This window comes from Armigeres subalbatus, chromosome 3 (assembly GCF_024139115.2).
Source record: "Armigeres subalbatus isolate Guangzhou_Male chromosome 3, GZ_Asu_2, whole genome shotgun sequence".
Taxonomy (NCBI): domain Eukaryota; kingdom Metazoa; phylum Arthropoda; class Insecta; order Diptera; family Culicidae; genus Armigeres; species Armigeres subalbatus.
In genome coordinates, this window is record NC_085141.1 from 355,606,990 (window position 1) to 355,631,749 (window position 24,760).

The 24,760-nt window shown below is 39.3% G+C and overlaps 1 protein-coding gene across 7 annotated transcripts in view; it reads left to right on the forward strand.

The window, feature by feature from the left end:
- LOC134226146 (endophilin-A-like) overlaps positions 1 to 12,565 on the forward strand; it is a 98,522-nt gene extending 85,957 nt beyond the window's left edge. For all 7 annotated transcript variants that reach the window (XM_062706728.1, XM_062706731.1, XM_062706733.1 and 4 more), the window contains one exon: positions 1,906 to 12,565. In XM_062706728.1, coding sequence (XP_062562712.1) covers positions 1,906 to 2,025 — 120 coding nt within the window. In that variant the 3' untranslated portion in view covers positions 2,026 to 12,565. The remainder of the gene's footprint in view (positions 1 to 1,905) is intronic.
- The last annotated feature ends 12,195 nt before the right edge of the window (positions 12,566 to 24,760 follow it).

Below are 24,760 nucleotides of genomic sequence, written 5' to 3' on the forward strand. Positions count from 1 at the left end.
TCAAAGAAGCCGCCGTAATGATACGTCCAACGTAAAACCGACAATCGCACAGCCGAGATCGGTGAAAAAATTTAAGTGTGTAATAAGTGTACGCCCCTTGGGTCTGAGGGAGCCTTCAAACAGAGAGCACGTCGGCGACAAAGCAAGAAACGATTGTACGAGAACTAATATGGAGACGCGTGGTTGTCCATGCGGGCCATTATTGGTCGATTGCTCGACTTGGTATGGGAGAGCGCTGTGAAAAGTTGTTTTTTTTTCACTCAGCCTCTGTCCCAGCTTAGTATGGGAACGGAAAAGTTGTAGATTTTAGCGTCGCTCCATGATGTTGCCTTGGATCAGAAAATCATTCTCTGATAAATTTAGCTCAATCCGTTGTTGCCTAAGCCGACGGTGAAGTTCATTTGGGAATTTCTGTCAATACCTTTATACAGTCGCCTCTCCACATATCCATATTGAAGGAACCATCGAGATAGGGAGAGATCGAGGAATGGAAGAACAATTGAAATAGGTGTTAGCTCTACAAAAGGTCGTTGCTATAAAAAACGACTTCAAAACAAATGTCATTTCTTGTTGTTGTTATTGTCTTGTTATTGTCCAAAGATGGTCTAATAGCCTAAAAATTAGATTATATTGACATAAGGAGAGTGAATTCAGAGCAAAATATAATCAGAACACATTGCGATAGGGAGATATCGAGATAAGGAAGTTATCGAAATGTAGAAAGCCCAAATGTCTGTAGATTGAAGGGACTGAAGAAACCATCGAGATAGAGAGATATCGTGATACAGAACATTGAGATGTAGAGAGTCGACTGCATTTTAAATAAGCTTCCGTAATTTTTTATTCTGGAAATTGGATCGAAAAGCCCGATTAAGCCCAGATTGGCAGTAAATGCAGTTTACAAAAAAATAATTCCACTGAACAGTGTATTTATTATGATTGCTATCATTATTTTAGTTTACGGCAGATTGGAGTGCTCATGTACCAAATCATAGATGCTTCTGATGCGCAAAGTCTAAGAAGACCAGGAATATCTTGAAATCTCTTTTTGGTAAATCTTTTGAATGCTTTGAACATTTCAAGGATCTCTAAAACATCCCTGTGAGCTTTATAGTTTACCTGGATGGAGTTGATAAACAGGTTTAGTCTTTGTTTGGCTTAGTATATTACTATAATAGGTACAAATCCTTTTTTTATCTGAAGGACATGATAGTCATAAGTCAAGGTTCGTAATGCTCACTCAATCTCAGGAGCACATGATGCTCCCTCACGAACATTTTCGGGGAGAAATTGCTTTTCGGGAAAGAAAAACAGCCTGGAGAGTGATAAAAATTTTTCGCTCACTTCGATTGCCGCCAAACGTTAGTTTGCTCTTTTTCTTTTATATTCGAGTCTTTTCGTGGCATCATAGATGCAAATGGTAGTAGCTTATATGGAACAAATAACTTAACGCTTTTATACAGATAGCGTGGTGATGTGGCTAGAGTAGGCGCATTCCCACAGCTATTATTGTTACTATTCTGGGTTCGAATCCCGGCGCAGCCAAACAATTTTGTAATTGTTCTGCGATAATTCTCGCGAAAAGTGAGTGAGCGGTGAAAAGTGATGAAACGAAAAAGGATTTTCATTTAATATGCAAGATTTTCGTTTATCTTCCAAGGCTAAGTCTAAAGAAAGATTGATGGGTGAAAGATGATTCTCAACATAAACAACGAAAAACGATTTTCCCTTGGCCCGAAAAACGCTGCCTTTGGTCTCATTGAAACGAAAAGTCGAAACCCTGTCATAAGTAGTAGTTTATATTCAGTATTCCAAATTGTCCCACCTGCTTTCTGCCCCATTTTAACGTGTTTGATACAAAAATTGTAATCTTATTTTTATTCATTAATCCTTCTTTTTTTTTAGGAAAACGACGTCATCACGCTCATCCAGCGTGTGGACGAGAACTGGTTCGAAGGCAGCGTCAACGGCCGGACCGGCTATTTCCCGCAGTCGTACGTGCAGGTCACCGTTCCATTGCCCTAAGCTGCCGGTCGTGTCCGAGCGCATGGCTACAGCCTACGGCATCTTCATCAGCTAGGTTTTTATTTTATAATTTTCGAATTTCTTATTTTTTAAAGTTTGAAATCGTAACTCGCAACTCTGCCGCCTCCCGCAGACTCATTATCCTATCGATAGCTATAACAGAGCTCTAAGCCAATAACCCTTATATTTGTTTCTATTGGTTTCGGAAATGCTTCGGAAGCCCGTCAAACGCATGGAACACGCAATCTGTAGGGGTAGGGGCCGACGCACGAGTTGTAGTCGCAGGAAGTTGCATAATACTATGTGACAAAAAAATAGATTTTACTAGATTACGAAAAAAACAAGATATTGAAACTATGAAGTATTTACAAGGAGATTCATTGCAGTTCAATCGAAATTTGTCTGTTTCTGTTTTACACGTGAGGCAGACATCACGGAAACCAGTCTAAGTCTATATTCATGTAACAATGAAAGGTACGTGTAAGGTGTTAACTATTATCCATAATGAGATGTGGAACAGAGGGAAGTGGACCGATGGCGGAAAACTTCCAACATATGTGTATAGTTAGGTACCATGGATGGGTGAGATTGATTGTTGAGTTTTGAGTATGATCCTTGGCGCGTAGAGTCGCACGATTGCGAATTTAGACATTTAACCTTTGCGCCCCCCTGACGTGTGTTGAATTGATGTTTGGTATGTCTTTTGCTCTTTTCTTGTTTTTTAAATATTTTATGTTTAAACCATTTTCAGGCATTATCTTTTTGTATTCTACAAGTGATCTAAGCATAGATAGTTTCTTGAAATTTCCACATATGTTTTCGATTCAGTGTATTTGGATTTTTATTTACAATTTGTTTTTATTATTATTATTCAGCCTGTTGCTTGTTTCCTCGCCCTTACTCCTGATTAATTAGCTATGTGTTAAAAATGTAAAAAAAACACAATAAGAGGTAAAATGGGATACCAAAGATATTAACATACGAAATAAGTCAGCGACGTAAAGGTTAACACACTTCACACACAGACGGATACCAGTAGTCTACTGACTCATATAGTCTAGCATCTAGCAAATGTCACACACATACACGCTTTTAATGCCTACACAAAGAAGATAGCCGAATTTCAGTAGTGATCATCATGATTTTCTTTTCCGTGACGACGAACGCCTGCTAGTTCTTAGGTTTAGGGCAAGACAGAAAGAGACATTATTGAATTTTAAGCATTACCAACAGATTTTATTCATATTGAGAAAAATCTTTAAATAAATAATCCTAAAACGCGCCGCTTGACCAGCCGCAACCGTTCGTCTTCAGTTGTTAGGTTTTAGCACTAACTTAGTTTATAAAAGAGTGATTCTGCGCCAGAGTGTGGGTACGTGCGAGTATGCAAATTAGTCAAATGAAGCGGTTATTTGCTCTCATGTTATATATATTTGAGTTCAGTCAGACGTGTGCGTTCGAGCGGATGTATGTAAAGGGCTTAACATTTGAGAGCAAGAAGATGGTTTCGTGAGAATTTCGCCCCCCGTGTGCAAACTGAGAGTTTAACAGAAAAGACTTTCCACGGCTAACGCCTAAACAAGACGTGACCTTTTGCATGTTTGGCACTGATGTTCTCGGTTAATCTAGTGTCACGTAGAATGTTACGTTATTTGGTTCTAATTGTCCTCATGTTTTGTTCTTTCATTCGATTCCATCTATTCAAAAACAGGAGCTATAATCTAAATGAGTATTAACTGTGTATATATTTTTAATGGGTTTCGTTGAATAAACTCTTCAAATGCTAGTCGGCGATATGCGACTAAAGTTAGTTTTGGGTTCGTTGTTTCTCAATTACTTTTTTTTTAGAAAGAAATCCTTTGTTCCCTTATTTCCTGTTAGTTTTGTTGTTTTTTATTTCTGTGTTTTCTTTTATTATGAAGGAAGAAATTATTTGAATAAACATAAGAAATATGTAGATAGGATATTGAAAGCTTTTCAACTCAAAAAGTCTAACATGGTGATTGTTTATTTTGTTTCGTTATTATCAGATATAATTTACATAATTATTAAATAAAATTTTATTAGTTGATAATTCAAAGTTTTAAAATCAGTATAGATTGGTGAGTCAGTTTGTTATTCTTTACGTTATGTTGTTTGACCTGAGTTTATCATAATTTGGGCAAGAATTGGTAGGTTTTGTTCTTTTATAGACTAATAGAATACTAAGTTGAAAAACAGGCCAAGTTCCAGTTCGAATGTAGAGCCTTAGAGAAAGAGAAAGAAGAAAGTTTGGTTGTGAGCGTGGTCTTTTCAACAAGTAGGTACATTTTTTGAAACTTATTTACGTGGGGCTCCTATCATTTTTTCCAAAAAAAGCGGAAGAGTACGGAGGGATTTTTTGTCCATACTTATATACTATGTGCACTTTCTAGGGCATTAAAACGGAGTTTCGCCAATAGATCAGGATAGCCGATGTTGTTTTGCAGCAGGTCAAATACGAAAAGCCTCTGATGAAGCATTCTCCTAACCCTCAAAATAGGCATAAGAGTTTGCAGCGGGGCTCATATGGCGGCAGTACACGATGATTTTTAAAGGGAAGCATTTGAAGCGCAAATCTGATGAACGCTTTCTGGACGAGCTCGAAACCCCCTTTTTGCGTGGGGAGAAATAAATGTCTGGAAGAGCTTTCGTGATGCCGTCAGCATCAAAGAGTGATCCGGTTTGCATGCTTTAGGGGATGCACTGCTTTTCAATCACTCCCTTGTGGAGAAAATCTTAACTTCAGCTTTTAATAAGGCTTTTGCGTAACCCGTATCACTCTTCACATGTCTTTGGCGTCTTCCAGTAGCGCTTTCATTCTTCAATGGGTGATCGGACTGCCTAAGTCAGTCTAGTCCTCTCGGGTGGAGCAAAGCGTCCGGTTCAATGGCACCCCGACATCCAGAAACCGGTAATTATTGCGTCACGATCTACTCGGTATTCTCCGGAGATGGAATGTTCTCCAAAACCGACCTCCCCAAGCTATTCAACTTCCAGCTTCATCGTGGTCTACTCAGATAGTCCTCCGCGGTGGATCTATCCTAATCATATCGACTGTTCCCAGATAGTGGAAGCTTCCCAGTAACTGACCGTATTTCAATGCTCTTTCTAGGGCTGCTACATTGCTCTTTTTTCATTTGATCGTGAGAATTTTTAGATTTTTAGTTCTTCACTCATCGAGGATACCAAGGCCAGGGGCACTTCACAAAAATGGATTTTTTTTATTGACGCCTTGTGCGTTTTGCGGGCTTCGTGGCCATGCGTTAGGAACGTCTGTCGTTTAAACACACGCCCCGGTTACAGATGAAATTTTTTGTATTCGAAAAATTCTCCACTCCACTGAGTGTAATGTGTCCGATGTCTCTCATGCTAGGTGTTAAGTGTTTGCTTTTCTGAGAAAAGATTATTATTTATTTATTCAGACTAAGGCCGAAGTGGCCTGTCGAAGTGGCTCGGTCCATGACTACACGTCGCCAACCACGCAGCCTACGGAGGGTCCGTTAGTCATCTTCCACCTAATCGATCCACCTTGCCCGCTGCGCACCTCGCCTTCTTGTGCCCGTTGGATCGTTGTCGAGAACCATTTTCACCGGGTTACTGTCCGACATTCTGGCTACGTGCCCGGCCCACCGCAGTCGTCCGATTTTCGCGGTGTGAACGATGGATGGTTCTGACAAAAGATACTGATGAAATGATGGGATATTGATCTCAGTTATCTATCCACTCTTCAAACAAAGTGCAATGTTCGTCATGGAGAAATATTTTTTTACCGCTTTTTTTAGCAACACGCTCGCAACGTGAATAAACACCGAACTGCGCTGGTTATCAGAACGGAGGACGGAATCACCTCTTTGTGCGCCTGTCCAAACCTGTTTGAAATAATCGTGCAGAATTCACTGTTTTCCTGCTCTAAAAACTACTGCTACAAAAACTTCAGTGTTGATCGGCGCAACACTGATTTTACTCAAAACGATCAGTTTCAACGAATTTGGTGCAGTTCACCTCCAGCTATTTGCGCTGCATGGATTCGGGGTGGCAGACTGACGCTGCGTATATGGACCTGAAGGCGGGAGTTCAGCAGGGCAGTAATATTGGCCCTTTGCTTTTCTCGATTTACATAAACGATGTCTCGCTGTTGCTATCTGCCGGCTGTCGCTTATTTTTCGCAGACAACACAAAAATTTACCAAATAAGCCCTCTACTGTTCGCTGGTACGATCAATTTTGGAGTCGAATGCTGTCGTATGAAGCCCATTCCACGTCAGTTGGATCGCCCGAATGGAAGCTATTAAAAATTGTTACATATGCACTTCGGTTCTCCAGGTGGTTCGACCCGATGAACCTGGCACCGTACGTGGAACGTTGCCGTCTTACGAGAGATATCGACTGGCCTGCTCTACTAACTCAGCTAGATTTGTACGCTCCTGAGTGGTCACTCCGTCAACGCGATTTTTGTACCTGAACCCACGAAGCACTGACTATGCTTTACACGAGCCCATTCGTTCAATTAGCCACCAACTAAATAAGTTTTTAAACCTATTTGATTTTTATGTTTCCTCGGACGTGTTTCGTCAATGGATGCTCAATTTTTTCCGCACCTGTGATCGTTTCCAGTTAGGTTAAGTTTTATTCATTGATACATCATCTGTCAGTAGGATTTGAAATATTATAAATAAATAAAAAATAATTTCCGACGGGAATATTCCATGAATCTAACGGGATTTCCAAGGATTTCCAAGGATTCCTACGAGAAGTCTTCGGGATTCGAACGGGAATGTTTCAGAGAATCCGACGGAAATGTTTTAGGGATTCCAATGAGAATCTTCTAGAAATTCCGAATGGAATCCTTCAGGAATTCCGACGAAAAAAACACAAGAATTCCGATGGGAATGTTCCAGGAGCTCCTAAATGCATTCTCCAGGGATTTCATTGGCAATGTTCCAGGGCTGTAGAAGCAAATCGTCGAAGGATTCCGAAGCAACCTATCGAGGGATCCCGAAACAAATCGTCGAGGGATTCCGAATCAATCTTCCAGGTATTCCAAAAAAAATCTTCCAACGATTTCGAAAGGAATCCTTCAGGGATGTTGCAGGGATCGTTGAAGGATTCCGAAGCAAATCTTCCAGGGATTCCGAAGCACATCAGTGAAGGATTTCGAAGCAAATCGTCGAATAATTCCGAAGTAACTCGTCGAGGGATTCCGAACCAAATCATTAAGGGTTTCCGAGGCAAAGCGTCGAGAGACAATCTTCAAGGAATTCCGAAGGAAATTGTCGAAGGATTCTGAAACAAGTCAAGGAATTCTGAATCAAATCTCCGAATGAAATTAAAACAAATCTTCGAACGATTCCGAAGCAAATCAACGAGAGATTCTGAAACAAATCCTCCATAGATTATGAAGGGTATCCCCCACAGATTCCCAAAGGTATTCCTCAATGATACCAAAAGAAATCCACTTTGAATTCTTCCGGATTCCGGTTGAAACACTTCAACAAACAACTTAGAGATTCCAAAGAGAATTATTCTCAGATTCTGATGGGAATTCCTCTCGAATTATGATGAGAATCCTTCTTGGATGATGATTGAAATCTTTCTCTGAAACAAGCTCATTTGTCCACTCATTTCATTATGATAGGATGAATATGGGAGATACTTTTTGTTGCCTTAAAACCTTTTCAGTAATTCATTATGCGATATGTTAAATATATGTTTAGGGGCCCTTCGTAGCCGTACGGTAATGTGCGCGGCTACAAAGCAAGACCATGCTGATGGTGGCTGGGTTTGATTCCCGGTGCCAGTCTAGGCAATTTTCGGTTTGGAATGCAGATATGGTAACTTGGCTTAGAAACCTCGCAGTTCATAACTGTGGAAATGCTTAATGAACACTAAGCTGCAAGGCGGCAATGTCTCAGTGGGGGATGTAATGCCAATGAAGAAGAAGATATGTTGAAATTCGATATCATTGCTAACTTTATAAATCCTAAGGGGGCTAATTTTTTTCTAGGAAGTGCTAAGACCCCTTATTAACGCCAATGCCCCCGCTACTGTTTCTATCTCGAAAATTAGCATGATTGATGATTCTTCTGAGTGTTCACGTTCACCATGGTTCATTCGTCTTTTACACAAAAGTTTTCCAACTGCAGTATCACCAATGAATGACTCTCCAGCTTTCTTCTTCATCGTCCTGCAACAGCGTGATCCGCTTGCTCGTTAACATTTCGTAACATTGGATAAATATCACTATCAAACGACATTTTGGCCTCGATTTGCCTTTGGGAGGAATCTCTCGGTCCCTGATGGAATCCCGCGTAAACCTCAAGCGGCTGATTTTGAGTCAACGACGTCTCCCGGAGTGAGCACCTAAGGCTTCTGTCTGCTTGGTCCCAGAGATGTTTTTTTAGGGAAGAATCTCGCATGATGGAGTCTCAATGCTAAACAAATTTGACCTACAGTTTTTTCAAGTCTCTAGGGCGGATTACTAATGCGGTTATCAAGCATCACGATAACGTGGCAGGTGGACGATGTTTGCGAAACGATGTGGTCTCGAAGACGGATGGTGCTGAGACGTGTCGATATTCCTCCAGGCATCCACCTGTCGAGGTATTCTCGAGCTAGGATACAAAATTGAGTTTACCGCATTGCTATGCAGAATAACTGGAGCCAGAATGCTGGAGCCAGAATGCTGGAGCAAAGAGTTAGTTGGGTTTCTGATATTAACGAGGCAAATTGATTGTCAGCCCGTAGACTATGCCGATGAACAACTATATTAGTCGGCCCCCGAAAACTATAATCAAGAAAAAAGCGTAGAGAAAGTTACTGCAACCATATGTTTGACACGACCACTGAAAGAACAAACACATCAGTCCGTTCAATTTTCCGGCGATTACGTGACATCAGATCTTCGAGTATAATAGCGATTTGCGCCGCTTCAGTAGTCCCCAACAATTATTCTATCTTTTCTGTCAAAGCTGCACACTCTCTGATCTTCTCCGTTTATCTCACACACGATTCGGCCCCAAGTGCCACTCAGTTTATCGTCGATGTGTGTAATCAGTCATAGTGATTGCCTTTATCTCACCCACCCATTCAATTAATTTGCGCTTTCTACAAATATAGAATTCCTCAAAGTAGTTTGTGGTTTGTGAACTACATGACATTTAAAGACGCGACGCGAGACAAGAAATAACACTTATTGTTCTTACAATCGTCAAAGGAGTTGAAAATTATTTTTTCGTCTACCAGTTTCGGGCTCATCTTCAGCACAATGTCCGACTGGTTACTCTTAAGTAACTTGTGTTTTATATAAGATATGCGAGGCATACCTACCCTTGAACTCTAATATGCACAGTACATATATTGAATACTATAGATAGTAGAATCTAGTATCTATATTGAATACCAATTATGTACCAATAATTCAAGCAGAATGTTCTGGGATTCTTTTGCAGATTTTTTTTTAATTCCTTCAAAACTTTTGTAAGATTTTCTGCAGGAATGAATTTCTCGAAAAGTATTTCGTTTAACATTTTCAAATGAATTTCTCCAAGAATTATTGAATTACAAGACTACAGAGTCCTCTAGGGTGGGCGCCTAGCAGCCGGTTAGTTTTGCTGCCATAATGGTGGCTTCTTTACTGGAGCTGGTGCGAATGGCAGAATTAACCCGTAGAGGAAACACCACAGATTCAGAGTCACCATGACCATTATGGTGTTGCCGCTGGGACCGGTACCAAGTTGGAAAAAATGCAATGACCGCAAGATGGAATCAGTCTTACACAACGCATTGCTCGGACGCAATCTCATTATCGAGCGATTTTCTGTGCCATGTTTTAAAAAAATCGCATTTCAGAAAAGTTATGCCACTCCTTAAACAGTATTACGGGGCCCAATCTCACTAGTGAACCATAGTGAAGAGATATAAGTTCTATTCAACAGTTATTTAATGATTGTTTATAATTTGATTTTTATTCCATTGTTATGTATAGAGCTTTTATGAATTCAAATGATAGATATGTTGAATTAAAAAAACAAAGCTTGAGATTCTGTAAGTATCATCATAATAAATTTTAAAAAGATTTATTAAAAAGCCTTTCAACAAAAAAACACGTGAGTAAGATTGAATGAGAACCCTATATAGTTAGTAATTGAGTGTTTTGAGGAGAAAAGACAATGAAGCAGAACTATATACACTATCACGACAAAGTTGAACTCCCAAATTCTCACCAACACTCATCACAGTACACCGAAATCAGAGTCTATACAAGCGCAGATCACATCGTATATTATATATTTACTCTATATATTACTAGTTGTAATAAGAATGGAAAAGGAACAAACATAAAACATGAAGTCGTATTATTAAGTGTGTTTCAAGCTAAACTCGTCCAATTTGAGTGTTGTTAATTTTTCCAACCAGAAGCACGAAAAAAGTTGCGCATCAAATCGACCTACTCATTTTCCTCACAAGACCTTCTCTAAGATCACTATTTACTGACTGTTGTCATCATTACTGTCTGGAAGTTGTTACAAAAAAAAAAACTCTTTGATCAAAATCTAACGCTATCCGTTGTATTTTTCTCCTGCTTGTCATATTTCGAGGAAGAAATAAAAGTTATCGTACGATTTTAAACGCATCACAACAATTTTTCCTATCACAATTAAGTGGAAAACGGTTAACAACGGTGGGATTATTTTTTCTAAAGTTAGAGATTCGTACGCAGTCCCTGATTTTCGAGACAGTAATTAAGCCAAGTTGTATAGATGTTGTATTCGAATCAATTTCAAATCTAACAAAAAGTGAAAAAAGTCAAATTTGTACTGTAATCATTTTTGAACAGACAGTAAAAAAAAGAAAACATTGAAAACACACCCAAATACATACGGAAACAATACAAAGAATAAATAGATAACACGGGAGAGTCCCCTCTATAACATTAGTTGTAATAGTGGTTAAGGCAGCAAACAGATCCAAAGATAGGCACACGTATTTGATTCCCGAACGGATATTGACGTTCGGTGCTGTTATAATAGTTTTGACTCAAATATGATGATTTAGCGATGACTCATTGACAAAACTTTTTTCAACATTACATTGTCCTAAATTTAGTATCTTAGGAGTGAGAGCAAATGCACTAATTATAAATGTCGATTGATATTTATTAATGAATGTCAATTAACATTTTTGTTAAATAGTAGCTCTCACACTTAGGATGGTGGAGATAGTCATTGTAATGTCAAAACTAAAGTTGGTATCGGTTGATCAATATACTCGAGTCAAAATGAATATTAGTTCACAGCAAACGATAAACTAGGAGGATTATGCGAACCGTGCATAAATGCGATCAGATTGTATTTAGTTATTACCGATAAATGCACTACATTATCATGAAAATGCAAGCATGTTCGAACGACATAATAACATAAACAAACCAAAATTGACAGTTTCAAGATTATTTTAATATTGAATAATCATTCCAGTAATTCCCCCACCAGATGATTCCTCACCGTATGCATTCGTACTGTTTGAATACGTTTCAAGTTTCGTCATGAGCGCACAGCATGAACACGCAGTAGGCTTTGATAGAGAACCCCCATGGCAACAACGATACATGTGACAGTTCACTTCGTTAAAAAAACATGAATGTGACGGAACAGGTTGCACAACCACTGAGAGCTAGAATAGAGTAGCCATCTTTCTCTCACACAAACACAGGGACTGAGTTAAGGTAATATGGATGGTGTATTGCAAATTTGGTAGTTGTTATGTACTGGAGTTAATCTGAATATAAAAGGAAACAATAATTGTTCGATTATGATGTTTTTGTCCCCTCAAACGTTGCCATAATTCCAAATGTAAACAAGATTTCGAATCGATTAAATTTGAACTTTAGTTTGACTGTTGTAGTACTAGTTTCATTTATATAAAAATCTAATCAAAGAGTCAACAATTGAACGAAAATGAAAGGGACGTAGCAATTATACAATATTAAAATAAATTGAAAATATCCTAAAGGACAATACATAGTATTAAAGAGAATATAAAGAAACTTTAAACCCGAAAAAAGCAAAAAAAAACACTGGGAAGCGAAAAAAGACATGTGTATGAAATAATCCGTGATTCCGTGCATAGGTGTGTAAAATTACGAGCAAACGGAAGATTACCGGCAGCAAATGAGATCAAATTTCAATTCAAAACAATAGAAACGAAGAACACCCCGTAGTTTCAAATTTAGCAGAACAAAATCCAATCCATCATTCCGATAGGTTGCAAATCAATAGAAATCACAGTCGGTACGACATCAGAAGAAGCGCGGCAAACTATCGATGATTTGCCGATAGCCGACTGCCGATGCGAGTCTTAAATATTAAACGCTAAAACTGGCAGATCAAAGACAAAACACTAATAATACTGCGAAAGAGTTACAGAAGAGTAAGGTCGTTAATTGTGATTCATTAAAAGTAATATAACTATATACATAAGATTGAAAATAAAGCTAACAGTGAACGATTCTCAAAATGGAATTCGTAGGATAGTTTTAAATCGATTGAAGATTTGTGAAACTCCTTGAGATGGGCTCAATGTAATTTCCCCGGCCCAAACAAAGGTTAATTCTAGACCAACATTTGAAAAGGGCGCAACAGCCAAAATTTATTCTTTCTGATTCTTTGTCCACATATAAAGCTATATTATATGTAGACAAAAAATTATAAGGAGTAAATTTTGGCTGTTACGTCCTTTTCACATGTTGGTCTAGAATTTATCATGTCACGCAAAACATGAGTTGTAATCCCCATACGTACTCGTCTGTCTAGAGCACTGCATTGGATAAACATTACCAGGATTTGCGAAGATGATTCTGCAGGAGCTGTTCTAACACAATTTACAAGAGGCTTCTACGGCAAATGCTCTACCTCCGAGCAGGATTGTCAGACAATACTTACCTGGTTATCTGGTTGGCCTTCTAAATTAACCCGGAGTACCAAATCACAGTTGAAAAATGTAGTCACGATCGAGGTTGCTGCTGCTTTGAATTTCGTCTATCGCTAAATCCTTGGGACATGACGTTTCGACATTATTGTTGAACAAAGAGTCTGTCAGACAATCAAGGAAAGAAATTCGTGTACAAAAACAAATCGAACTGAAAGCCACAAGCAAACCTAACAGTTCACTGGGATTCAAAGCTGCTTCCTAACATTTCACCATCTAAGGCGTTGGAGAAATCTGAACGTTTGGCCATAATCGTCGCTGGTGAAAACTATTAGCTGTTCCGCCAATCCAATATTCAACAGGGATAGAACAAGCCACAGCGGTATATAATGCGATTGTAAATTGGGATCTTGAAGACAAGTATGTTTTGTGTTAATTTCTTTATTTAAAACTGTAATAATAATTTATATATTTTTCTCTTCAAGGATTATGTTCACATCATTCGACACAATCATATTAAACACCGGACGAAAAAGAGGAGCGTGTAAACATAAACAAATGTTTAAGAGACAGCTAATTGGGCTTCCATGTAGGCCTCACATTCATGAACTTTTAGTAGGCAAGGCATGCGATTTCAGACGGCATGGCACCGCCTAGAAAAGAGTTCGTATCACTCAGGTAAATGATACATTCGTTAAATCATCAATAACAGAAAACGAGAGAAGTTCCTTATCAGAGTTTTTTGGACGACAACTTGAAGAGCAGCATCACCGCGAATATTATCGGAAAGTTATCCAACTTGCCATAATATTTTTTGGTGGAAAACAGAGCTCCTGGTGCTTTCCATAATGCAAGGTGGACGGCAAAATTTATTTACTCTTTAAATATGTTCATTTATAAGCACACGTATAATATGCCTAACAACACTAGAGATCGATTAGCACGATTCAATGTTTTCATTGTGAAAATTTATTTGAAAAACTGGTTTCTTTGCTCAAATGCTGCAATGTCGGCAAATAATTACCTCAATTTGTTAAAATTATTGAAAAATGATGAGGCTTACGATGAGGAAGTTGCAAAATCAGTGCACAAAGACTTTTTAACCAATTTACAGTATTTGGATAACACCCTCATCGGACTGTGCCTTTTTGATAAGAACTTAGATCCAGCGGACAAACAAAAAGTAATCCAAGCCATTCGTGCACCAGGTAAATATTTTTAACTCAAATATGTTCAGTAGATTATGCATATGTATGGCTGTTCGTTAAATTGCTTCAGATCAGCTGATCAGCAAGTAAATGGGTCAGCTGAGTCCGTGACAAAGTTTTATGCTTTCTTTTGTTTTTGTTTAAAATTTTAAAGATCGCGTAAAATTTATATGAGGCGTGATGAAGGATTTCAAGGCCGTGTAAATGAATAATAGCATGTGGCCCGTGGTCTACCATGCGGCGTAGCCTCATCTTGCTGGTATCACATGACCACTGGGCGGCCACCATTTCCGGATTCTGTTACTGATCCTATTGATGAGTTGCTTCGTGTATTTGGCCTTTGTATACAATGGAGCTCGGAAAACCAAAAAATCCTTCAACAGTTTTAGAGAAATTTGTACTTTTTTCACGAACTTTGGAAGGATTGTGATAAACTCAGAGTGATAATGAAACACAACTGTAGTGGTTTGTGGTTTGATAATGAACGAACAATTTTTATTTTAAAGCTAACGTCATATTAATTATCTTCGATTGTTTCCAACATCCCCTCTCAATCGAATAATCCGAGTTTGTCACGTAAGTGTTGAAATGGAACCTTAGTTAGTCCTTTGGTGAAAATATCTGCCACTTGCTCCTTAGAACAAATGTATATTGGACGCAATATTTTCTTCTGAACGCAATCACGAATAAAATTATACCGTATGTCTATATGTTTTAGCCGCTTATGGTTTCGAGGTTCCTCAGCTACACGAATGCATGACTGGTTGTCTTCAAACAGTACCGTTGGTTCATTCAGCTGAAATCCGAATTCCGTCAGTAAGTTTCGAATCCATATAGCTTCACAGGCAGCTTCGCTGATTGATACATACTCAACTTCTGTTGAAGACAAAGCAACTGAGTTTTGCTTCTTTGTTGACCATGATACCGTTGATCCGTGAACTTGAAAGACGTATCCGGAAATTGATCGCCTGTCATCTTCACTACTTCCCCAGTCTGCGTTTGCGTATCCAATCAGTGGTGATAAACTACGATTTCGCTGATACATTAATCCAAAATCTTGTGTTCCTTTCAAATACCTCAGTATTCGCTTCAAGTGTGTCCAGTGAACATCCGAAGGCTTTGCTTGGAAACGGCTAAAGAAATTCACCGCCGTACAAATATCTGGTCTAGATGAAATGGCCAAATATGTCAGGCAACCAAGGAGTTCCTTGAATGGGGATTTCGTCACTTGGTTGGTTTCATTCTGTTCTAACTTGATATTGGCTTCTAAGGGTGTGAACACAGGATTACACATTGTCATTCCAAATCTTTGTAGCATATTTGAAACATATTTAGGTTGACTAATTTTCATACAACCTGTCTTCATATCCCGCTCGATCTTTAGTCCAAGAAAATGCTTTACTTCTCCCATATCTTTCATGTCAAAACGTTTGAACATTTGATTCTTGATTTGTTGAACAAGCCCAATATGAGCAATATATCATCCACATACAGCAGTAAGTAAATAACATTATTGTCAATAATTTTAAAATATAGACAGCTATCATTGTTTGAACGTTTGAATCCTAGCTTCATCACAAAAGAATGAAAAGCTTCGTTCCAACTTCTCGGTGCTTGCTTTAGTTCGTATAAGGATTTCTTCAAGCGACATACTAGGTTTCTATCGGCTGCATAACCATCTGGTTGGTTCATGAAAATTTCTTCTTTTAGTTCTGCGTTCAAGAAAGCTGTTGTAACGTCCATTTGATGGATATGGTAATTATTTTGATTTGCAACTGCTAACAGGATTCGGGTTGTTGCTATCCGAGCTACAGGTGCAAACGTCTCGCTGTAATCAAAATCTTTTCGCTGTGAGTAGCCCTTCGCCACCAGACGAGCTTTATATCGATTGTTGTTTCCATTCTCATCTCGCTTGACTCGAAATACCCATTTGCTATTGACTATATTCTTATTCGCCGGTCTCGGAACAAGCTCCCACGTGTTTGCTTTGCGCAACGATACCATTTCATCATCCATTGCTTCCTTCCAACGGTCCCTATCATCACGATTTTTCAAGTCATTAGCATTGCTAGGAAGATCTTCCACGAACGCTTCTGCACTTAACGCCCATGCGATTTTCTCTTCAGCCAATAACGACATTTGATAGTCTTTATACCAGGATGGTACTGTAATCGAACGCTTCGGTCTTGATTCTACCTCAGGAATATCATTGGGACACTCTTCAACTAATGTTGATTCAAGTTCATCTTCTTCTACATCATTAGGCTCCGCTTGAGAATCTTGTTGTATATTGTCATTAACTTCATCATTAGATAATTGCTCTTCAAAATTCTTGACATAATCTGCATTGGTAATACTCTTTGTTTGATGTTTCGGAGTTGATAACACAAGTCTCTCATCAAAAACGACGTCTCGAGATATGAAAATTTTCCTTTTCTCAGCATTCCAAATACGATAGCCATTGTTTGCGTATCCAACCATTACATGTTTTTCAGATCGTGCATCCAGCTTTCCTCGTTGCTGCTTTGGTATATGCGTATAAGCGATTGATCCAAAAACTCGCAAATTATCCACATCTGGCTTTCGTTGATACCACATTTCATACGGAGTCTTGAAATCTTGCAACGCCACTGTTGGGCAACGATTTCCAAGACAGGCTGTAGTTAAAACAGCTTCTCCCCACATCATTTTTGGCATCTTGGCATCCAATATTAGCAATCTTGTTTTGTCTAACACAGTCCGGTTTATCCGTTCCGCTACACCATTTTGCTGTGGATTGTAGGGAACAGTGTACTCCATTGAAATACCTCTCTGCCGACAGTGCTTTTGAAAATCGGTACTCTTATATTCTCCTCCGTTATCGCATCGTAGTCTTGCAATTTTGGTTCCAAAATAAGTTGTGACTTTTGCTTCGTAGTCCATAAAGTGTTCTAGCACCTCATCCTTCGATTGCAGCAGGTACACCACCGTAAAGTGCGTATAGTCGTCCGTAAAGGTAACAAAGTAACGCTTCTGATTCCAAGTATGAGGAACAAACGGACCGCAAACATCAGTGTGAATGAGTTCTAGTGGCCTTCGATATTTCACTTCATGCACCTCTTCGAACGGTTTCTTTGTCTGCTTTCCAACAATACAAACTTCACAAATATTGATGATATCTTGATGATATATAACTTGGATTGCTCAGGTGATTTGCTTTAGTTTTCACCATGTCATGCTTCCACAACTTCCGAAGATTACCTTCCCAAACATCTATGCCAAAAACGTCTATGCCAAAGTACAAACTCATCAGTTCTTGCCACCATAGCTTTATCCTCGCTATTTTCAAGACTAACGTCCAGCTTGTACAAAGATTTTCCTCTTCTTCCAGATGCAACAACTTGATTATCTTTCTTAATCACTACCTTGCCGTTAATAAAGGTGACTTTCATTCCTTCTTGCTCCACTCGTCTTACAGAAAATAAATTGAAACTAGGGTGGTCGGTATTGGTAATTTTTGACAAATACCGGTATTCGGTATTTGGTGTAGTCAATACCGGTAATACCGGTAAAATACCGTTTTTTTTTGAAAATTTCAGGTATTAAATAAAAACTTTTTATTTGAACTTTGATGAAAAACAATATTGAGCATGAGCATGATGACCGTGCATTTCGTACTTGCTACTCCGTGATCGACCAGAACAATCGCAATTGCACAGGGAACCAATGGATGGAAGCATGGGACTTTCTCTCCAACCTCAATGTGCATAGTCCGAGAGCTCTAGTATTTTGGATGGTCGATAACAGCGCTGGTCACGTCCTCACGGTCATCGAGGATGGGAAGGAATTGATGATGCAGTTACTCGCCCATTACAAGCCGAGAACACCTCTGCACTCGCCACGAGTTCCTGCGGAATTTTTATTGGAATCTGAGGGTTAGGTTCTATGGCAGAGGTTCGTCTTGGTTAACGTGTTGCCAGAGCCGTAGCGTGGACTCCCAGCGCCCTTGGCGAAACCTTTATTAGGCGCCCCTCACTCTTGCAGATGTCCGAAACAAAAAGCGTGCTAAGAACAGGGAGAATAAAAACTATTTTTTTGCGGGGAGGATTTAATGAATTTTTGCTTTATAAATTCCTAAAGCTTCTATAACCTGCATATGTTCCAATAGGTAGATAGTAAGGGTTTTTAAAAGACCAAAACATTTCTAGAAATCCCCTGAAGTTTAACGATTTTCGTCATTTCTCATTTATTAACATTCATTTCAATGCATTGCAACAATTTCCGAAAAAATGGCAAAAAATATGTTTTGTTAATAACTCCGGAACGCAATGTTCGTTCGGTCTAATTTTCAATAGGGTCTAAATAGGCCTCAATCTGCGTCGAATGCAACTCGGATAATGCTAAGTACAAAAAAGTTTGTGTCACATTTCTTGTACACATACACACACATACATACGCACATACAGGCATCAGTCTTTTATGGAGTCGATTGGATGACCTTCGGAAACGCCATTAGTTCTTTTGATGACAAAAAATCCAACTCCAGAGTGGCTTGGTTTGCAAAAACTTTTGATCTTTCAATGAACTTCCACTTTGGAGTGAATTGGTTGATTGTGAGAATAGCGATTGGTCCAAGTAGTATCAAGAACAAAACAATTAGGTTGATTGATGGCCAGAATAACCAACGGGCCTATTCAGATCAAGGTATGTGAATTTTTAGAGTGGGTCTGACGGTAGTTACAGTGGTAGCACTGGTCGTTTTGGTTGAACCAATAAATTTCAATTTCAACTTACCATCATTTCAAATACTCTTCCCCGTTAAAATGCGATCGCAAATTATCTCAAATTCACACAAATTTCTTATCAGTAGGGTTTCTTACCCCATTCCCGGCCTAACATGCATACGACTGCATTATTTATTTGATATTTATGACAGGAAGCAACTTTTCCTGAATTTTGTGGGCTGTATAATACTGCAATGGGGTTCAATTTCTGCTTAAAAATTTGATATTCGTGCTAAATATCGTTCAAAAAAGCTTTTATTTGATTTAAAATAACGAGGTGCAGCACTCATTTCAGTCATAGCGATTTGCCATTCCGGCACACGTAAAACCAGTTCCCGGCCTAAACAAAATTTTACTCGATCTCTCAACATTTTACTCCCATTCTCTCTCGGGACGGTAGAAAATGAGATGTAAACAAAAATATGCACGTTCCACGACAACAAGATGCCAGATGGTATTATTCATAATCATTTTTATTTGGTTGAGAAGATATATTTACTCATCCAAATTGCTTCCAAACACTTAAAAACAATATTCTTTTCACCTTTTGAAATCGAGAGAATTATAAATAACATGATAGCGTCAGCGTATAAGACAGTTTTCCTGTTAACGATGAAGGATCATTTTCATACTCCTGGCCTTTTGGCAACACGGTGTGGCTAGAAGTTCTTGGGCCGAGGTGATTTTTTGTTCGGTTTGAGAATACATTTTAAAATGTATTCTAATATGTTTAAATAAGTTCTAGTGAAATGAGCTAATAGGAAGAATTGAAGTGCGTGTGTTTAGAATTATGGTGTAATGATTAACAACTTAAAGCAATGGTTGTATCGAGCACTGTGACGATTTTCAGGTAGGTGTTTATTTGATGATACCGTTTTGTAAAAGTGGAAAGAATCACTCCGGCTCAGTGGTGTGGCAACGGAGAGCGAAGTTTTGAAATCTACATTTTTATTTTCTACAATTGGATCAATTAGGAGTAAAACAAGTGGTTGAAATATATTGAATATTGTGAAAGATAAATGGGAGACTTTTTAAAAATTATCAATCATAAACCTACGGCTTCCAAACAGTATAAATCGTTAGTTTTCTGTGCAGTGAGCCGGGAATCGGGTCCATAGGCCCAAGTAGTGATTTACCCTACTTCCATATAACTATTATTAGATTACGTTTTGGATTTCTGGATTTTGGCGCCCTTGGCGGGGGCCAACCCTGCTGTGGGATACACCCTATTGCAAAGATGCACGTTAGCTGCAGAATACAGCTCCCCACCTGTCATCAATGCTACCAAAAGTGTCAGAGCGTTTGCCAACACTGCACTCGCTGTCGTGCTCAGAATATCGCAGCAATCGTCCTCTTTCTTCCATCAGCAGCCGTGCAGGTAAGTCGCTCTCAGCAATAGCTCCCGGGTATAACAGTGTTTGCCCCGAAATCGGCGGAAGCTATTTGGCAAATTCCACATTGGCGATCCTGCCAGGAGTAGTTACTTAACAGTAACTACCAATAGTTTTACAAGCATCCTATTTCCCAAAAAAAAAAATAAATAAAGAAAAAGAGTGATGAAATTGTTGACGCCATTTTAACTTCATTTGATCAGCGAGCGCGTGTGAAAAAAAAAGCGTCGGTGTTATTCTTTTATATAAAATGTGGAAATGACTCGCGTTTTAACTTTAAAGCACATTTTATATCGCCTTTCTCAGGGCCTTGCATTACAATTCGTGTTTTTGAAAAATAATTTCACAGAGAGCTGAATACGGGAGTGTGTACAGGACGACAACTCCGAGAAAATCTGTTCTGAGACGGGACATCTCAGAAAGACAAGTGGTTCGGGACGACTACTAGAGTGATCTTCGCCACAAGTGGGACACTTGGTGGGGAGATTGTGAAGTGGAAACTTCTTTGTTGGAAATATATATATATATATGTTCTGTACGGTGGGACGCCGCTTGGAACATAAAATAGATGGCCAGGGACATCCATCCACATTGATTATTACCATGGAGTGGGACGCTCCAGTGGGAAAATTAGATACTTTATACTCGTATCCAACTAAATGCGAGAGGGGACCTCCGCGAGGAACCATTGCCGTTATGTGGGACTCATAATGGAATGGTTAGAATCTTTGCCGCAAAGCGGGACACTTTAGCGGAAAGATTAGCCATTTGCTTTGTCATGACAGTTGTTACAGTTATTGTTTTAATTATTTCCTGCAGTGTTAAAAAAATGGAGAGTACGGGAAAATATGTAAGAATCGTGGAAGAAGACGTGGTCGAAAGCGACGAAAACGCTTCCAATCGTTCATACTCATGCGAAGAAAATACTAGCGATGAATCGGAAGTTTCAGAAGAGGAACCGGAGTTTCCAGCAAATGTCAATTTGTGTTCTTCACAGCATCCCATTGGGTCAAACGATGACAGAAACAGAAATGCGGGTGACATAGACAACACGATTGCCACTCAGCAACATCACGTCGATGTCGAGCTAGAGAGCCCTGCGGAAGTGACAGCGAGTGAAGTGAGGTCGGGCACGTCAGACAGATTGGACGGCTTGCAGAAAGCGCTATTAGATTTGACGCAGGTCGTACGTGACAATATAATTGAGCGCAGGCCCCTGGCGGATCAGGATTGGAGCCAATCGGCTTCTCTGATGGTACCCGTAACAAGTTCTGCTGTCAGAATCGATAACATCCCACCGTTCCCAAAAACGGAGAAGACAACGTGTATGTGGGAAGCTTTCACCAGGTATCTGGAGAAATTCGAGATAGCAATCTCTCTCAATGGCATCACGAACACAGTACAGCAAGCTCAATTGTTATACCTAGCTCTAGGAGATGAGCTTCAAGGCATCATTCGCGCAGCAGGGCTACGTCCTAGCCTCTCTGATCCAGACTGCTACAGACGAATGGTAGGCAATATCTCCGGTTATTTCCGAGCAATGACCGATGTTAGCGCTGAGCACGACAAGTTCACTGCCATGAAGCAGAATCATGGAGAATCCGCAATAGCTTTCCGTGCCAGATTGGTATCGCAAGTTCGATTGTGTAAATACAGCGAGGAGGATCAAATTCGTTTCGTCAGATCACAGCTTCTGAAGGGACCCAAGCAGCACAATTTGTTTCACCACTGAACATTTCACTGTTTTGCAACTATTCGGAAAGAAACAATCTTTGCGTATGTGCCATCAAATATAACTCTCTTGCAATCTAAAAAGCGCAAGAGGTGGAGCCTACGGAAACATCCTTCGATTGCAGTAAAATTGCATTATGTTGCAAAATACTACAGCGAAAAAAAATAAAATAAAAAAATAAAACTGGATTCGATTTATGGATCTTGTGATTGATAGTCCTTCACTCTACCACAGCACCATTCAACACTTCGAAGGGACTGCATGTTGACTCACCATAAAAACCATACGATTACGAAGTTTTGTACTCGGGTTTCCTGTTACTTGATTGCACCATCACAAGCAAAAAAATGTGAGTTGTCAAAACGTTGAAGGATGCTAAATTAAACATGAAGACACACTCAACTTATCTGCAACTTAATTTAAACAAACAATAAAATTTTGAAAGACGCATTAAAGTTACATGGTAAAAAATATGCAACTTAATGATTTTGTTTCGTGTTTGCAACATGAAGTGCAGTATTCTTTGGTTGTTTGTTTCCAAATGTCAAACACGTACTACATTGCAATTTTAATGAAACATTGATCACAATTCGAACGTTTTTGACATCTTGATGCAACTTTTTCGTGCTTTGATGTTTTTCCAATGCCTTTAATGAAACTGAATAGAAACAAGGTGCTTTTAGGAAGATGTTGCGAGTGCTACTTGGGGAATGTCCAACAGAGAACTGGCGAGGACAGCACGAATGTTCAACTATGACACCGAGTTTGTGGTTCAGTCAGCTACGCGCTGTGAAGCCTTTGAAGAAGAGACAAACGAGTCTGGCAGCAAAGTGCTCGCCGTTGGAGCTTCACCGTTAAAATATCGACACACCGGAAAACGTATCGCAAACAAAGAAAGTTCATGAATGGAGAACTCAAGAAAAACAAGTCAATCCAAACATAGAAGAATTCGAACATCGAAAACCAAGAGAGAGGCGGGCGCCATCATATCTAGAAGATTATGTCAGATTAGTGGAACAAGAGAAAGCCGCCATGTGTATATCTACTGCAACAAAACATCAAATCTGAGTACTCAATAAATATCGTACGGAATTAGATTTAAATAATAACATTATTAAACGATCAGTAACAGATGATTTCATTTCGCATGCATTTTTTTTTTCTTTTCGAAACATTTCCGATAACAATCTATACGGGAGTAGTCAGAATTTTCGTTTTTTTTTGTGAGAAGGAGTGGGATGTGGGATACACCCTATTGCAAAGATGCACGTTAGCTGCAGAATACAGCTCCCCACCTGTCATCAATGCTACCAAAAGTGTCAGAGCGTTTGCCAACACTGCACTCGCTGTCGTGCTCAGAATATCGCAGCAATCGTCCTCTTTCTTCCATCAGCAGCCGTGCAGGTAAGTCGCTCTCAGCAATAGCTCCCGGGTATAACAGTGTTTGCCCCGAAATCGGCGGAAGCTATTTGGCAAATTCCACACCGGCCAACCACACGCTACGGCGCTGCGTGTTGCCAATGTGATAGGAATGAAAGAGTGGTGTATATTCTAATTGGATGCCGAAACTAGCTTTTTTTTTTGCTCATTTCGAATTAACGTATAGGGATAGAAGATGGAAACGGTATGAAAGCCCATTTTCAGTTCTAGCGATTGCTAGAACATGAGAAATATATGAAAAGGTACAAAGTAGAAGGAATGTAACGGGCCTGGGATTAAACCCACGACCTCCTGCGTATGAGGCAGAAGCGGTAGCCATAGGACCACCAAGCCCGTTTCTTTTGGATGAAAAACAATATTTGTTGAAAAACTTCGAATGTTAAAATCATTGTTTGTTGAGCTGAGTAAAGCGAAACTTAAGTAATTGATTGGTTTAGTAACTAACATACTGAGTGATTCATCTCCCAATCCAAATTTTGTTGGCAATGTGACGTCAATCGTCTAGACGCATGTGCTATGGAGTGTGGGTTGGTTTCCCGCCCGGTAAAGAGAAAACTTCTCGAGATTGAAAAATTCTCCACTGGTCCACTGGGTGTTATGAGTCCTGCCCGTTGTCTCATGCTAGGTGTTAAGTGTTCAGTCTGTACGACTCCTGGTCGTAAACGGTGTCCCTGATTTAAATTGTTGCCAAATACTGAGAATCCCTTCTTTGGTTCAACCGAAATTGGACGAATGGTTCGAAAGCCGTCAAAAATCAATGTAAAGTGCTTTCCTAAATCCTTTTACCGTGCGGGACCGAAATCCGTACAGCACCGAAATCCGTCCACTTCATGAGATATCAATAAATTAAAGGGGGTTAAAAGTAATTAATGTAGAAATAATTAATCTTATCCTGTTCAGATTCTTGGCAGTAAGCTTTTAGGGCATAGAATTGGAAAGAAGGCTTTGAAATTAAAACAACAAAAATCAAAAACAAATCTCCACCCACCAAACGCGGAGTTTGTGCCGCCATTTTATTTTCGGGTAGAGCATAATTGCACCAAAAGTAACTGTGTTTTTATTGCTTATTGCGAATCATTACATAAAATCAGCGGAATACAAATCAAAGGGATCCCTTCTCAAGGTGTGTATCGAACTATTTACAATGGTAGTTCGGTCAATCAGACTGTTTCAATTTAAATATTTAGTTAACAAATAGCTGTACGGATTTTGATCCTTTGATTCGAAATCCGTCCACGGTGGACGGATTTCGAGT